Source organism: Gobio gobio (genome assembly GCF_949357685.1).
Source record: "Gobio gobio genome assembly, chromosome: 4".
In the NCBI taxonomy this organism is placed as follows: domain Eukaryota; kingdom Metazoa; phylum Chordata; class Actinopteri; order Cypriniformes; family Gobionidae; genus Gobio; species Gobio gobio.
In genome coordinates this window covers 64,362,438-64,378,160 of record NC_137100.1, presented here as the reverse complement: position 1 = coordinate 64,378,160, position 15,723 = coordinate 64,362,438, and the positions used below count along the sequence as shown (strand labels likewise).

Below are 15,723 nucleotides of genomic sequence, written 5' to 3'. Positions count from 1 at the left end.
GTCAGAGCATCTCCAAAACTGCAGCTCTTGTGGGGTGTTCCCGGTCTGCAGTGGTCAGTCTCTATCAAAAGTGCTCCAGGGAAGGACCAGTGGAGAACCGGCCACAGGGTCATGGAGGACCAGTGGAGAACCGGCCACAGGGTCATGAAGGACCAGTGGAGAACCGGCCACAGGGTCATGGAGGACCAGTGGAGAACCGGCCACAGGGTCATGAAGGACCAGTGGAGAACCGGCCACAGGGTCATGAAGGACCAGTGGAGAACCGGCCACAGGGTCACGGAGGACCAGTGGAGAACCGGCCACAGGGTCATGAAGGACCAGTGGAGAACCGGCCACAGGGTCATGGAGGACCAGTGGAGAACCGGCCACAGGGTCATGGAGGACCAGTGGAGAACCGGCCACAGGGTCATGGAGGACCAGTGGAGAACCGGCCACAGGGTCATGAAGGACCAGTGGAGAACCGGCCACAGGGTCATGGAGGACCAGTGGAGAACCGGCCACAGGGTCATGAAGGACCAGTGGAGAACCGGCCACAGGGTCATGGAGGACCAGTGGAGAACCGGCCACAGGGTCATGGAGGACCAGTGGAGAACCGGCCACAGGGTCATGAAGGACCAGTGGAGAACCGGCCACAGGGTCATGGAGGACCAGTGGAGAACCGGCCACAGGGTCATGAAGGACCAGTGGAGAACCAGCCACAGGGTCAAGGAGGACCAGTGGAGAACCAGCCACAGGGTCATGGAGGACCAGTGGAGAACCGGCCACAGGGTCATGAAGGACCAGTGGAGAACCGGCCACAGGGTCATGAAGGACCAGTGGAGAACCGGCCACAGGGTCAAGGAGGACCAGTGGAGAACCGGCCACAGGGTCATGGAGGACCAGTGGAGAACCGGCCACAGGGTCATGAAGGACCAGTGGAGAACCGGCCACAGGGTCAAGGAGGACCAGTGGAGAACCGGCCACAGGGTCATGGAGGACCAGTGGAGAACCGGCCACAGGGTCATGAAGGACCAGTGGAGAACCGGCCACAGGGTCAAGGAGGACCAGTGGAGAACCGGCCACAGGGTCATGGGCGGCCGAGGCTCATTGATGCCCGTGTGATCAAACAGACGAGCTACTGGAGCTCAAACTGCTCAAGAAGTTAATGCTGGTTCTGATAGAAAGGGGTCAGAATACACAGAGCATCTCAGTTTGTTGCGTATGGGGCGGCACAGCCGCTGACCAGTGCCCATGCTGACCCCTGACCCCGCCCAAAGCACCAACAGTGGCACGTGAGCATCAGAACTGGACCACGGAGCAATGGAAGAAGGCGGCCTGGTCTGATGAATCACGTTTTCTTTTACATCATCTAGATGTGTGTGGCTTACCTGGGGAACACATAGCACCAGGTGCATTATGGGAAGAAGGCGTGCCGGCGGAGGCAGTGATGCTTTGGGCAATGTTCTGCTGGGAAACCTTGGGTCCTCCATCATGTGGATGTTACTTTGACACGCTCCACCTACCTAAGCATTGTTGCAGACCATATGCATCCTTTAATGGAGACAGTTTTCCCTGTGGCTGTGGCTGTGGCTCTTTCAGCAGATAATGCACCGACACAAAGCACAAATGCTTCAGGAATGGTTTGAGGAGCACAACAACGAGTTTGAGGTGTTGACTTGGCCTCCAAATTCCCCAGATCTCAATCCAATCGAGCATCTGTGGGATGTGCAGAACAAACAAGTCCGATCCATAGAGGCCCCACCTCGCAACTTACAGGACTTAAAGGATCTGCTGCTAACATCTTGGTGCCAGATACCACAGCACACCTTCAGGGGTCTAGTGGAGTCCATGCCTCGACAGGTCAGGGCTGAGCAGGGCAGCAAAAGTGGGACCAACACAATATTAGAAAGGTGGTCATAATGTTATGCCTGATCTGTATATATATATATATACATATATTGCTCACTGTCGTTCACACGTAAAATTCCCAAAAAAACAAGTGCACTTCAAAAACTCTATGAAGGAAACAAACAAAGTGTGTAATGTTGGTCACTTCATGCACGTGCGTAACGGTCACAGGTTTCCTTACAGAGCGAAGGGGGAGGGGCTATCAGTCTCCAATGCTGATTGACAAAAGACACTTATACACTTAATAAACTACACGGTTGAGTAAAAAAGTGCATAGTATGTCACAACTATAGCGTATTATGTACCTGATAGCATGTGCAAGATCTACACACTTCCAGTGTTTGACAGGTTGACCGTTTAACTGCAAAACAGTGTCCAACCGCTGCAAACCAGCCTGATCCGCTGGACCACCTGAGAGGAGAAACACACACACACACACACACACACGTTGGGTTTCCATGTTTTATGGGGACTTTCCATAGGCATAATGATTTTTATACTAGTCCCAAACCCATTACTGAAAAATGACAACAAAATAATTACTTATAAGTTATTTTCCTCATGGGGACCAAAAAATGTCCCCACAAGGACTTCGGATATTGCCATATTTGAGGGGACACACACACACACACACACGCACAATATAATGACATAACAGTGAGTTTTAATCAGCTGTGACTCATGTGGCCTGACAGACACTCACATACACTCATAACAAAGGTGACATTCTGACACTTTAAATAATGACATGACAGTCAGTGTTAATCAGCTGTGACTCATGAAGCCTAAAACTCACACACAGTGACCCATGTTTGACCGTGACACTTAATAATCTGTGACGCAGAAATACCACATTCCCAGCCTTCAGGAGAGCAGCATCCTCTGGGACAAATGTAATCACACACACACACACACACATAGAGCAGTTCTTGCCTGGATCGACCGCTTGTATACGAACAGGCGAGTCAGAGCAGATGGTGAAGCCGAAGCCGTCCTTTCCTCGTAGAATGGTCACCTAAAGCACACACACACACACACACACTCATGAGAACAACACACTGCCATCTGCTGGATCAGGTAACACACTGCAGCTGCACATCAGAGGAGCAGCCACACACAAGTTAGCTTTTACATTTATTCGTTTCTGTGTTACAGAGATTTACTTGAGCTATATTGTAAATATAGCGGTTTGACACACAGAGGAGTGACTATATTTACAATATAGTATTGCATGTATGGAATATATTATGCTGTTGCATTTACGAATGCTGTGAATAAAAATATTAAAAGAAAAAACTGTCACTTACATTATTTTATTAATGTGGGTGTGCTGTGCACTAATATAAACAGTATATACACAGAATCATTACCCATTATGTGTGCTACATTGTTAAATAGCATAGCTGTTACTGAAATTGCATTTTTCCCACAGTATTTAGATTCTAGATTAGTAGTATTTTATATTGTGATTAGTTAAAGCTGCATTATGTAACTTTTCCGTCTGCTAGAGGAAAAATTTTGCTGGACGATAAATTAGCCAAGAAATTATTGCGATAAACGATAATATTGTCGTTCTGAGACCATTTTCATCTAAAATAATGATAATGGCATAATAATGCAGGTACACCTTTTCAAAGATCATTAAGCTTTTATTTCTAAAGACTATTTAACACTGAAAACGGAAAGCATTTTAAATATCCACAATAAATTAACAAAAACAATCAAAACAAAAAAAGCAATGGACTCTCAGTCTGTTAACAAAACAATGCTCTTGAATAAACAGCTGGAAAACTGCAGCGGATGATTGGTTTTTGGGTAGTGCTGGGAATCGATTAAAAAAATTACTAATTAATCGCTTTTTTTGTAATTAATCACGATTAATACGTCTTTAATGTTTTGATATTGTAATAATTTCAGTTACTCTCCAAATTAATGTAGAAACTATTTATTGACAGCATATTTTAAATATGTGTTGTATTGTCATGTTTTTATGAATGAAGGCCAGTCTCACTGATGTCTCTATGAAAAATTAATGACGTTACATTACAGTAGAACTGAAAGCTCCCAATTTCAACATTTATTAGGCTTTAAAAAAACGACTTTTAATTAGGGCTGTCAAAAGATTAATCGCATCCAAAATAAAAGTTTGTGTTTACATAATATATGTGTGTGTACTCTGTTAATTATTATTTATTTATAAATACACACACATTCATGTATATATTTAAGAAATATTTGCATGTATATACTGTATATACATTTATATAATCTATAATATATATAAATATAAATGTTTTATATATAAAAAAAAAAAAAATTCTTAAATATATACACACACACACACACACACACAGGACATTGACATACAGCGCATTCTCTTGTGTCTTGTCGTGCTTGGAAGCATTTACATGTATAAGAGCGTGATCATATAATGTAACGCTCAGCAAAAATGGATATAAAAACGGACCCTGGAAATTATTGCGGCCGAAAACATTATCAAGCTCATTTTTTTTATCGTGCGATTAATTGATTTATTGACTATCGCGACAGGCATGGATGTGATTATTAACGTTACTGTATTTTGAAGCAGAGCAGGACCGAGTGTTGTGGAGTTGAGCAAGGCCGCTGGAGCGATTGTTAATAAGAGGAACGCTAACACACGCTCGCGAGCAGCGGGACTTTTATTATGCCACAGTCGCCGGTGCCATTTCCGCTTTTCGGGTCATGAGTATGAGGTAACGCAGCCAGTGTTGCCAACTTAGCGACTTTGTCGCTATATTTAGCGACTTTTCAGACCCCTTTAGGGATTTTTTTTAAAAAGCGACTAGCAACAAATCTACCGACTTTTTGGACAAAGGTCAGCTACTTTATTTTACAAATGTCTCCAGTACTGTCCTGCGAGCGCGAGGTCTTGCTTTCTCCCTGCCGTCACACCTCTCTCTGCATTTACCCTGTTCAGTGAGTGACTGTGGCTAAAAGGCCGTTAAAAACACACTGACAGATGTGAATGAGCGAGCTACACATGAGCACACAGTGTTGCCACGGACCAATCACTTATCTGCTTCCTTTGTTTTATATTTAAATAATTTAGTTTGACCCGTTATGATTTCCATTTTTCTCTTGTGCTTATCACATTATGATCACAGAGCTTTAGTTCATCCAGTTTCAAACATCTCTCAATTCAGATTGTTAAAAAAAAAAAGTGTCATTAACTATATCATACTCATTCTACTGTATGAAAAAAAGATATAGGAAATGAGAACATATTTATTGGACAGTTGGCTGTATTGTATTATTTTAAAATACAGTATGTGAGCACGGATTAAAGCTACACTATGTAACTTTTCCGTCCGCTAGAGGTCGCCTGTTCAAAACAAAGGCGTAGTTTGATGAAGCCACGTTTGAGCGCAGAATCTTGGGACATGTGGTCTTCAGCTCACAGCCGGTGGAAAAGACTCAGGATAGGACTTGGGCAGAAATCATGTTCATGGATGCGATTATTAACATTACTGTAGTCTGAAGCAGAGCAGGACCGAGTGTTGTGGAGCTGAGCAAGGCCGTAGGAGCGATTGAAGAGCGGGACTGTTATTATGGCATAGTCGCCGGCGGGACTTTTATTATGACACGGTTGCCGGCGCCACTTCCTCTTTTCCAGTCATGAGTATGAGGTAACGCAACTCTGTGTATCGTATTAGATATATCTGAGTGTGTTGAAAAGGAAGTTATGACGTTCGCTCGGAGGCTGCTATGACACTTGTTCACACTGCAGTGAGAGTAAAGCGTTTCTGCTAAATAAAACCGGAAACCGAGGGGAACGCAGATATGACGCCATCGACAGGCGACTCCCTCACACGCATAGCTCACACATCCCGGTTCCTTGGTTAAAATAGCAATTTACAAATAGTTGGAAACATTTGGGATATTCTAAGTACTCAACTGAACAAAATATATAACACTGGCCTAGAGGTTTCTGGATATTTTACTGAAAAAATCTTACATAGTTCACCTTTAAGAGAGAAAGCACATTAGGCAGGCAGAACGCAAGGACGACGCGATGACTTGAAGATAGTTAACGTTAACGTTCAGAAACATCCCGTCTCATTCTACATGTTGTCTCTTCTTCTTGAGTCTCTCCATCATTGTCCACTCCGGTTTGAACATAAAAGACAGAACAGTTTCTGTCAGTTTCAGTGCACGTCTGCATGAGGTAATCAGAGCTGCTAACATGAGCTCTTGAAGCTCCGCCCTCTTCATTTGCATTTAAAGGGACACACACAAAAACGGCACGTTTTTGCTCACCCTCAAAAAGTGACAATGCTAAAAAAGTGACGAAGCTAAAACTTCACATACGCACTCTGGGGAAATCAGGCTTATTTTACTTCTTGTAAAAAAGGGTATTATAGGACCCCTTTAAAGCACTAATCACACTAAATTGATACATTTCTGTGAAAGCAAACTCTTTTAAAATTGTAAAAGTTTGTATATATAAAAGTAAATATATCTTCAGATTTAGATCTTGACCCGTATACGGAGTAAGGGTCACCGTGATTTTGCAGAGTAAGCCATATTTGGTAACCCTTTACTTAAAGCCTTTATGTATAATGCATCATAAAAGTAATTTTAATGCATTAATTATGCCTTGTAATCCACCTTATAATGCATTGTATGGTCTCATGAATAACTGTAACCACAGTTATTATAATTATAATACTTATAATATATATTATAATACTTATCTATTCACTGAACACACCTTTAGAAGGAATAGTACATAAAACACATGACGAACAACCAATTTCAGAATCGGCAAATATTATAATGCATTTTAACTTTGGTTACAATTATTTATGAAAAGATATGCATTATAATGTACATTATGAATACCTTTATAGTGCATTATATATAAGGGCTTTAAGTAAAGAGTTACCACATATTTTGTTGATCCTGGGACAACAATCCTGGCCCAAAATTTTGTCCTAACCCTATCCCTACCCTAACTTATCCCTGAAATCAGAGGGAAATGATAGATGAATAACACTGATGAAGCCTAAACTTGATATAAACTGTAAAAAAAAATATGATTGGTTGATTGAAATGTTGTTCCAGGATCCACAAAGATGTTGTACTTGGTGAAAATCACATTTACCACTGAAGGTTGACAATTTGGTAAAACTTTTCAATAAGGTGTCAGTATAGGATGTGTATCCTATGTTGGGGGATGGGGGGGGGGGGCTTTTAAAAATCTGCTTAGGCCCCCAACATGTGAGGGCTGGCCCTGGGTGTGAGACGTCTAAAGACAGCAGATCCAGCACATCTGCAGAGGGTGTTTAAGCCTCGGTGTGTGATGGCTGATCCTAACATGAAATGAAGGGATTACAGTAGAAATCTGGATTAAACAGAGAGAGAGAAAAGAGAGAAAGGGGGGATGGAGGAGAGGAAAGAATGAGATGAGTCAAGAGGAGAAAATGACAGGACATGAGAATAAAAGTTGACTTGAACACTTGACCCTTATGCTTTTCATTTACTTTCTCTTTCTTTTTCTTTTTGTTTAAGGGTGAACTATACCTTTAACTCGTTCCCCGCCATATATGACACAACACTTCCTGATGGAATTATCCGGCAATACATGTTTTCACTGTTACACGGTAGAGGGCGCTATTACGCATCATCTGAAAAAGTATAAAATCTCCAGATCAAAACACAGGTGAAGAATAAGCAGAAACGTGTGATAGAAGCAGTGCTTATGCACACATTTTGCAAACATAATCATCATTTATCGTTTGATCATCGTTCTGAATCAGATCCGGACAAAATCTTTGACAAAAATGCGATTTCCTCAGCTTTTTGCTCAAAATAATCAAAAATGTTGCCGCTAATGGGCAACTTTAAGAAAAGAAAATAAAGAGAGTTAAAGTATAGTTTAATGTATATTTCAAATATAAAATTGAATAGTAGTATACTTAAAGTTTAAACACAATATATAAATAGTAAACTATAAGTATGTTAAGTTCACTTAAAGAAAACTAAACTATACTTGCAGTATAGAACTACTAAATTAGTCGTTTTCTGAGAGTATACGTCAAAGTGTATTTTCATACACTAAAAAATATGTATTTAACTAGCAAACTCCGTATACCTATGAGTTCACTTGAAGTATAGTTGAAGTACAAACGAAAAAACGTAATTGAAAACTTAGTTGTTTACTACTGTCACACTTAAAGGTGCACTATGTAAAATGTTTCAGTAAAATATCCAAAAACCACTAAGCCAGTGTTGCTTTGTTCAGTTGAGTACTTACAATATCCCAAATGTTTCCAACTATTTGTAAATTGTGAGAAAATTGCCATTTTAATCAAGGAACCGGGACGTGTGAGGGCGTGGCCTGTCGATGATGTCATATCTGCCTTCCCCTCGGTTTCTGGTTTTATTTTGCAGAAACGCTTTTCTCTCACTGCAGTGTGAACAAGTGTCATAGCAGCCGCTGAGAGACACACAGAGTAACGTCATCACATCATCAACACACTCAGATGTGTCTAATATGATCATCAGAGCTGCGTTACCTCACACTCATGAGCGGAGAAGAGGAAATGGCACCGGTGACTGTGTCATAATAAAAGTCCCGCCAGCGACTGTGTCATAATAAAAGTCCCGCCAGCGACTGTCATAATAAAAGTCCCGCCAGCGACTGTGTCATAATAAAAGTACCGACAGCAACTGTGTCATAATAAAAGTACCGCCAGCGACTGTGTCATAATAAAAGTCCTGCCAGCGACTGTCATAATAAAAGTCCCGCCAGCGACTGTGTCAAAATAAAAGTCCCGCCAGCGACTGTGTCATAATAAAAGTCCTGCCAGCGACTGTCATAATAAAAGTCCCGCCAGCGACTATGTCATAATAAAAGTCCCGCCAGCGACTGTGTCATAATAAAAGTACCGCCAGTGACTGTGTCATAATAAAAGTCCCGCTGCTCACGAGGCTTGTGTTGCGTTCCTCTCATTAACAATCGCTTCTGCTCTGCTTCAGACTACAGTAATGTTAATAATCACATTCAAGAACATGATTTCTGCCCGAGTCCTATCCCGATTATTTTCCACCGGCTGTGAGGTGAAGACCACATGTCCCAAGATTCTGCGCTCAAACGTGGCGTCATCAAACTACACCTTTGTTTTGAATAGGCGACCTCTAGCAAACGGAAAAGTTACACTATACTTAAAAGTGTACTTTTTTACACAAAAATGTTGTCCCTAGTATTGAAATAGTACACTTTCAAGCATACGTCTAGTACATTGATATTATACATAATACATAAAGTATACTTGAACTTTACTTAAGTATGCACTTAAAGGGATAGTTCACCCAAAAATGAAAATGGTGTCATCATTTACTCACCCACATGTAGTTCCAAACCTGTTTGAGTTTCTTCTGATGAACATAAAAGATGATATTTTGAAGAATGTTTAGAACCAAACAGTGACTTCCATATATGGGAAAAATACTTGAGGGTGAGTTAAATGACAGAATTTTCATTTTTGGGTGAACTATCCCTTTAATAAATCAAACTTGAAGTATACTTATTTTTTTCAAAAATGAATGCTCACTCTATGGTAACAACAGCATTAACTTCACAGCAGAATCAGGGATATTTGCCAAATTACTACTCGGATAAAACCAACAAGATTCTGACACTGCCCACTTACTCTGTGCCAATCTATTCAGAGACTCTATAGAATAGGTCTTTTTACAAGCAAGTGAGACAAAACTTGTACATGCAAGGTAACCCTGGCGACCCTGATGAGTTCATAGCCTACGTTTGAGCGCACAGCTCTTTCTAAAGCTGCACATTTCAACACAAAGCCGTGGAGAGGCAAGACCATAAAAAGCACAGAGAACACTGTTCTCAGAGGGGCATCAATCGGACAGTGAAGTCCATTCAATCCGTCACTTCACTTCCATTGGGAATTCAGAAGCTATTTTTCCCTCCTTTCTTTATTTAAAAGGTGGATTCTTTAGGAGGAGGATTGCCTCCTGTTAGCCCTGCATGAAGAAGCACTTTGAAAGCAGTCGGCAGAAAGAGCGATCGGGCGCTGCCTTGCTTCTCCGGGTAAACCATAGACCTAGATGTTGAAGGAAATGGATGATGAAAGTCTCAAATTAAAGTGTTAAATAAAAACGTCATTAATATCTCAATGATTTTATTTGCCCATTAGGTTTCCCAATGAGTATTTAAGCAGTCACCAATGGAATATATATACCACTGATATAATATATGTAAGCACCATGATACATACATACATAAACATGATGCGCAATATATCATTATTGGCCCGTATTGGCCAATTTATTAAAGCCGATAAGTATTTCCTTCAGCTGAGACACTTCAGATGTGCACCGTTCGCCTTGATGGTTTTGAATTGCTTAAAATATGATTGAAATCACTTCAAAAAAAGGAAAATATAAGAGCAACAGTGTTAAAGGGTTAGTTCACCCAAAAATGAAAATTCTGTCATTAATTACTGACCCTCATGTCGTTCGACACCCGTAAGACCTCCGTTCATCTTCAGAACAGAAATGAAGATATTTTAGTGTAAATCTGATGGCTCTGAAAGGCCTCCATTGGCACAATGGCACTTTACACTCTCAAGACCCTTAAAAGGCACTAAAGACGTCGTTACAAAGTCCATCTCACTACAGTGGTTCTAAAATAACTTTATAAATCGGCGAGAATAGTTTTTGTGCGCAAAAAAACCCTAAATAACGACTTACATAGTGATGACGATTTCAAAACAAGGCATCATGAAGCTTCGAAGCGTTATGAATCAGTGAGTCGAATCAGCAGTTTGGATCGCCAAATTTCAGCAGTTTGGCAGTTTGACACGCGATCCGAATCATGAATCGACTCACTGATTCATAACGCTTCGAAGCTTCATGAGGCCGTGTTTTGAAATCGTCATCACTATATAAGTCGTTATTTAGGGTTTTTTTGTGCACAAAAACTATTCTCGCCGATTCATAAAGTTATTGTAGAACCACTGTAGTGAGATGGACTTTGTAACGACGTCTTTAGTGTCTTTTAAGGGTCTTGAGAGTGTAAAGTGCCATTGAGCTAATGGAGGCCTTTCAGAGCCATCAGATTTCAACTAAAATATCTTCATTTGTGTCTGAAGATGAACGGAGGTCTGACGGGTGTCGAACGACATGAGGGTAAGTAATTAATGACAGAATTTTCATTTTTGGGTGAACTAACCCTTTAACCTGATATGGCCTACTAACTAAAGCAGAAATACAAAGTTATAACAGCTATATAGATGAAAAAAGTGAATTGAGCTCTGTTTCGTGTATTTTTAATGTCAAAAACAAAATTTGCTTTCGCCCTGCAGCTCAGTCTGGAAACCTGTACATTAATTTCTACTGCTTCTATTACACTTTTGCGGGAACCAATCACAGACTGGCTTATCCACTTGGCGCGCTATTGGTGGGTTTAACACGATTGCGGATAGAGAAGCGATGGGTCGATGCCTGTTGATCACGCCTCTTGTGGTCTGATTGGTTGAAGGACTATCCAATTGCGTACAGAGTCTTTTAATTTATGCTCGTTAATCATGCCTCTTGTGCAGTAGAAAATACATCAGACTCCCCAGACTAATGTTCAATCCTAAATTGAGCTTGGTGTGGTGATAGCCAGACTAATACTGAATAACTGACCCTAGTGAAAAACTTACACCAAAATGTATTTAAAATACATTTATTTCATAAGTAACATATTTACTGACATATCGCTTGAGCCTTGCTGATATAAATATTAATTAAACTTCATTTGGAGTACTTTATTGCACAATGCACATTTCTTAATATTAAGCCTAAAATGTGTTTAATATCACTATTAGTAGGGATAGTATGATCTCTGTATAATATCAGTCTTGAAATGCAGGATATTTAAATGTAAGTAAAACTTTAAAGGTGCAGTGTGTACATTTCAGCAGCATGAAGTGGTGAGGTTGTGAATTGCAACCGTCCATTGCTGACCCCTCCCTTTCGAAGCATATAGAGAAGCTACGGTGGCCGACACAGGACAAAAATGTCGTCGTCTAAGACAGCAGAGAGTGACTAGCGCTCTGTAGAGCAGTTTGTCCGTTTAGGGCTACTGTAGAAACATGGCGGCGTAAAATGGCGGCTTCACTGTAAGGGGACCCGCGGTGTGTGGAGATAGAAATGGCTCATTCTAAGGTAATAAAAACATAACGGTTCATTATGTAAGGTCTTTATACACCACTGAAAACATAGTCATGTATATTATATTGCATTTCTGTCAATAGAACTGAAGGAATTGAAAATAATCAAAGATATTTGATATTTGAATTCCAACAAAGAAATAAGCTTTACTGTTGTCAACACATTTGCTTATTAGAAGGGCCATCTGAAAGACAATAGAGAGGCCTGTAGGCCACATGGGGTGCCACACCTTTACAGTGGGGGAAGTTTGGTCTGATTGGTCAGTTTGAAAGAAATACATTTGTTTTCAGTCACATAGAGACAGAGCGTATTTAGGCCACGCCCACACCGGGGGGGGGGGGGGCAATCCAACGCTCTCCATTGACTTTGCATTGCGTGAGGCTGCCTCATTGTCATTTCGGACTTATAACATAAAACAGAACAATGTCTTAAAGCTGATATGTGACAAGGTGTACAGCAAACAAGCTAAAAAACACAGAAATACGTTTTTATAAGCTGTCGACCCAAAAAAAACGAGCGTTTAAGAAGATAAAAGTGGATACAGGCAATACGAAGTGAAGCTTCAGCAGGAAGAATGGGTACATTTTGGGATCCTGACACTCAGTATGCCTCAGTATGTCTATGTGTGCAGTAAATATTTTGTCACTTTTAAGTCAAATATCCAAATGTCCGTTTTATATATTATATTTACAGTGGCTGATTACGTTCCTCTCTAGTCGCCGTAGTTCTCAGTGTAATATGACCCGTCATGCGCTGTCTCAATGGCCTGAATCCACTTTTTTGTCGTTAAATGCTCGTTTTTTGGGTCAACAGCTTATAAAAATGTTTGGGTTTTTGCTTCTGGGTTTTGTTTAGCTTGTTTGCAAAAACACTTTGTCACATATCAGCTTTTATACATTGTTCAGTTTTTTGTTATATGTCCGAAATGACAAGAAGGCAGCCTCCCGCAATGCAAAGTCAATGGAGACGGTTTGATTGTTTTCCCCCCCGGTGGGCGTGGTCTTCAGATTATGACGCGTGTCGCTCTGTCTCTATGGTCAAGGAATAGATAAAAGAAGATTGGAACTGTGGCTTTTTCTCTCTTTTACTCTGGCTCTCTTACTCTCTGGCTCTTGAGGTCATTGGGGGCTTCTCTTCTTCTCTCTCTCCCCCACTCTCTCTCCATCTCTTGCTCTCTCTCTCTCTCTCTCTCTCTCTCTCTATCCCTCAGGTAACATTTTATTTATGCTGTGTACGATTAATGGTATAAGTTTATCATCCCATAATCCATTTTGAAACTATTTTAAGTGTAACCATAACCAGATTTTGTCATTAAATCCTTTCTATTACGAATACTGTGCTAACTAGTTTTGATTTAGTATTGACTTTGAAGTGCTCCCTATTGCAATACAATATAGTCACATTATAGCAACGCTCTCCCACATATTTTGCTATTGTAACTGCGCTTATCTCCGTCGTTGGTATGAGTTGCAGTGGGTGGAAATAGACGAGAACTGTACAGTTTTCTTCCATCTTTCTGATAACGTTTCTTTTGTCTTCTGGCAACCCTGTAGATTGAACCATCTACAGGAGTCCACTCTAGGCATGTGCCGGTATCAAATTTTCATGTTGCGATTAATTGCTGAAGCTTTTATCACGGTATACGGTATTATCACGATAATGAAATTTGTTGCAAAAAAAAGTGTTGTCATACTATAACAGGTTTAATACATTTCTAATAACAAAAGAACCAAACATTTAAATATAATAAAGCAATACACAAAAATGTATAAAGTGAACATATATTTAAAACAGATTAAAGAGCTAAAGAATTATAAAGAACAATAGGTAACACTTTACACCAAGGTCTCACTAGTTAATGCATTAACATCAACAAAGAGCAAATAGCTACATTTTTACAGTTATTCTTCTCTGATAATGTTAGTTAAAAAAGCAACTGTTAGTCAGTGTAAGCTCGGGTTCATTAAATAATACAGTGACAACTTTTGATATTAATAATGTGTTATTAAATGCTGAAATTTACATTTAACTTAGATTAATACACGTTTTAGAAGTATTTTTCATTGTCAGCTTGTTAATGAATGAACTACTGTTAAATAATGGAGCCTTATTGTAAAGTGTGTGACTGAATAACAATCAGAACATATTCGAACAATATCTAGGGCATGTGATTTAGTCCAGATTAAAATATAAAATGTTTAAGTTTGAACATGAATAGCCTTAAGTCTTTAAGTATTAAGTATTTGTTATTTTTATGTGATGATCACCGTAGCGAATACAGAAAACTGTTTTGTTTACCAGGGATTACCGGAGAAACGGCTGCATTTCTGCTGTTCCGTCAGCGCCCTCTGCTGTCAGATAGTGAATGTGCGTTTCATTCAAGGCATGTCCTTCACTCGTTCCGCCATGTGCTCATGCACGTTGGGTTTTGTTTACATCAGTGGTCGTTCCTCTTTGACGTATTGTTCATTTTAAACGGTTCATGGGTAAAGTAAATGCATTTTAAAAATCGGAATAATAGGTAGGCTAATAAATAAATATTCACGGTATTTTGAAGTGCCCACGATAACAATATTGTGCATGTTCATTATTGCGGTATATCGTATTACCGTTTACCGGCACATGACTAGTCCACTCTTACAGAACCGCATAAATACTACTCATTGCACCTTTAAGTATACCAATTTAGTATGCCAAAAGTACAGTAGCAGGGTATTTTTATTAAGTACATAAATATTTCAAATACATTTTAGTGTATTTATTTTTCACTAGGGTAGGCACAAACGCAAGCCTGGTGTCTGTTGAAACTAAGACCCCAAATTCATCATCAGCAGCAGCGCTTTCATTGGAGCAGTGAAGAAACATCCCACCACCTGGAGTTAACAGAGGTAGACCTCCAGAAATCAAGCTCTCTCAGGCACTGAACCAAATACACCTGAGAATCTCTGATGTAGCAGCTGTGTATGCGATGCAGAGTTCAGCAGGACAAATGTCAACTGAAGTCAGAGTCAGTTATCGTCCAGCGGGACGATTTGATCAGAAGTATTCAATGCTGTCATTCAATGTATGCACATAAATCATGAAGATGCCGGCACAAAAACAAAGAGAGCCTGTGGGGATTTATGTTTGAGCAGCCAGAGAAGAAGATGAAGAAAGACCTTTTATCTCCATCCAATACAGACAAACTCCATCAATGTGTGGTATGATGTATGGCCTATTGCTTTAGAATATTATTCAATTCGTAGGAAATTGAGTGACCAGATCTCAGAACAGAATACAAAGCCAGCATGTGTTTTAATCTAAATTCATGGGCTCACCTTTTTCATTCAGCACAATTCCAAATGTTTTCAAATTGTCAATAAAACATTTGGTAACAAAGCTTTGTTACCTGAACCAGCAACCTCTATAAAATGGGTTTTCTGTGCACAGCCCTAGTGGAAAGCTGAATGCATGTGGCATAATCTGCAGGACAAATCTTTATAGTTGTATACATGGCTTGACATTTACTTTTTTGCTCAGCAGCAGTGTTGGGGAAAGTTACTTTGAAAAGTAATGCATTACAATATTGCGTTACTCCCTTAAAAAGTAACTAATTGAGTTACTTAG

General features: G+C 40.2%; 1 protein-coding gene across 2 annotated transcripts in view; it reads right to left on the bottom strand.

Annotated features, from left to right (window-relative positions):
* The window catches only part of rgs3a (regulator of G protein signaling 3a), a 308,005-nt gene that overhangs the window by 272,377 nt on the left and 19,905 nt on the right, over window positions 1-15,723 (bottom strand). For both annotated transcript variants that reach the window (XM_079815949.1, XM_079815950.1), the window contains 2 exons: window positions 2,821-2,902; window positions 2,193-2,298 (listed from right to left, as the gene is read on the bottom strand). In XM_079815949.1, coding sequence (XP_079672075.1) covers window positions 2,193-2,298; window positions 2,821-2,902 — 188 coding nt within the window. The remainder of the gene's footprint in view (window positions 1-2,192; window positions 2,299-2,820; window positions 2,903-15,723) is intronic.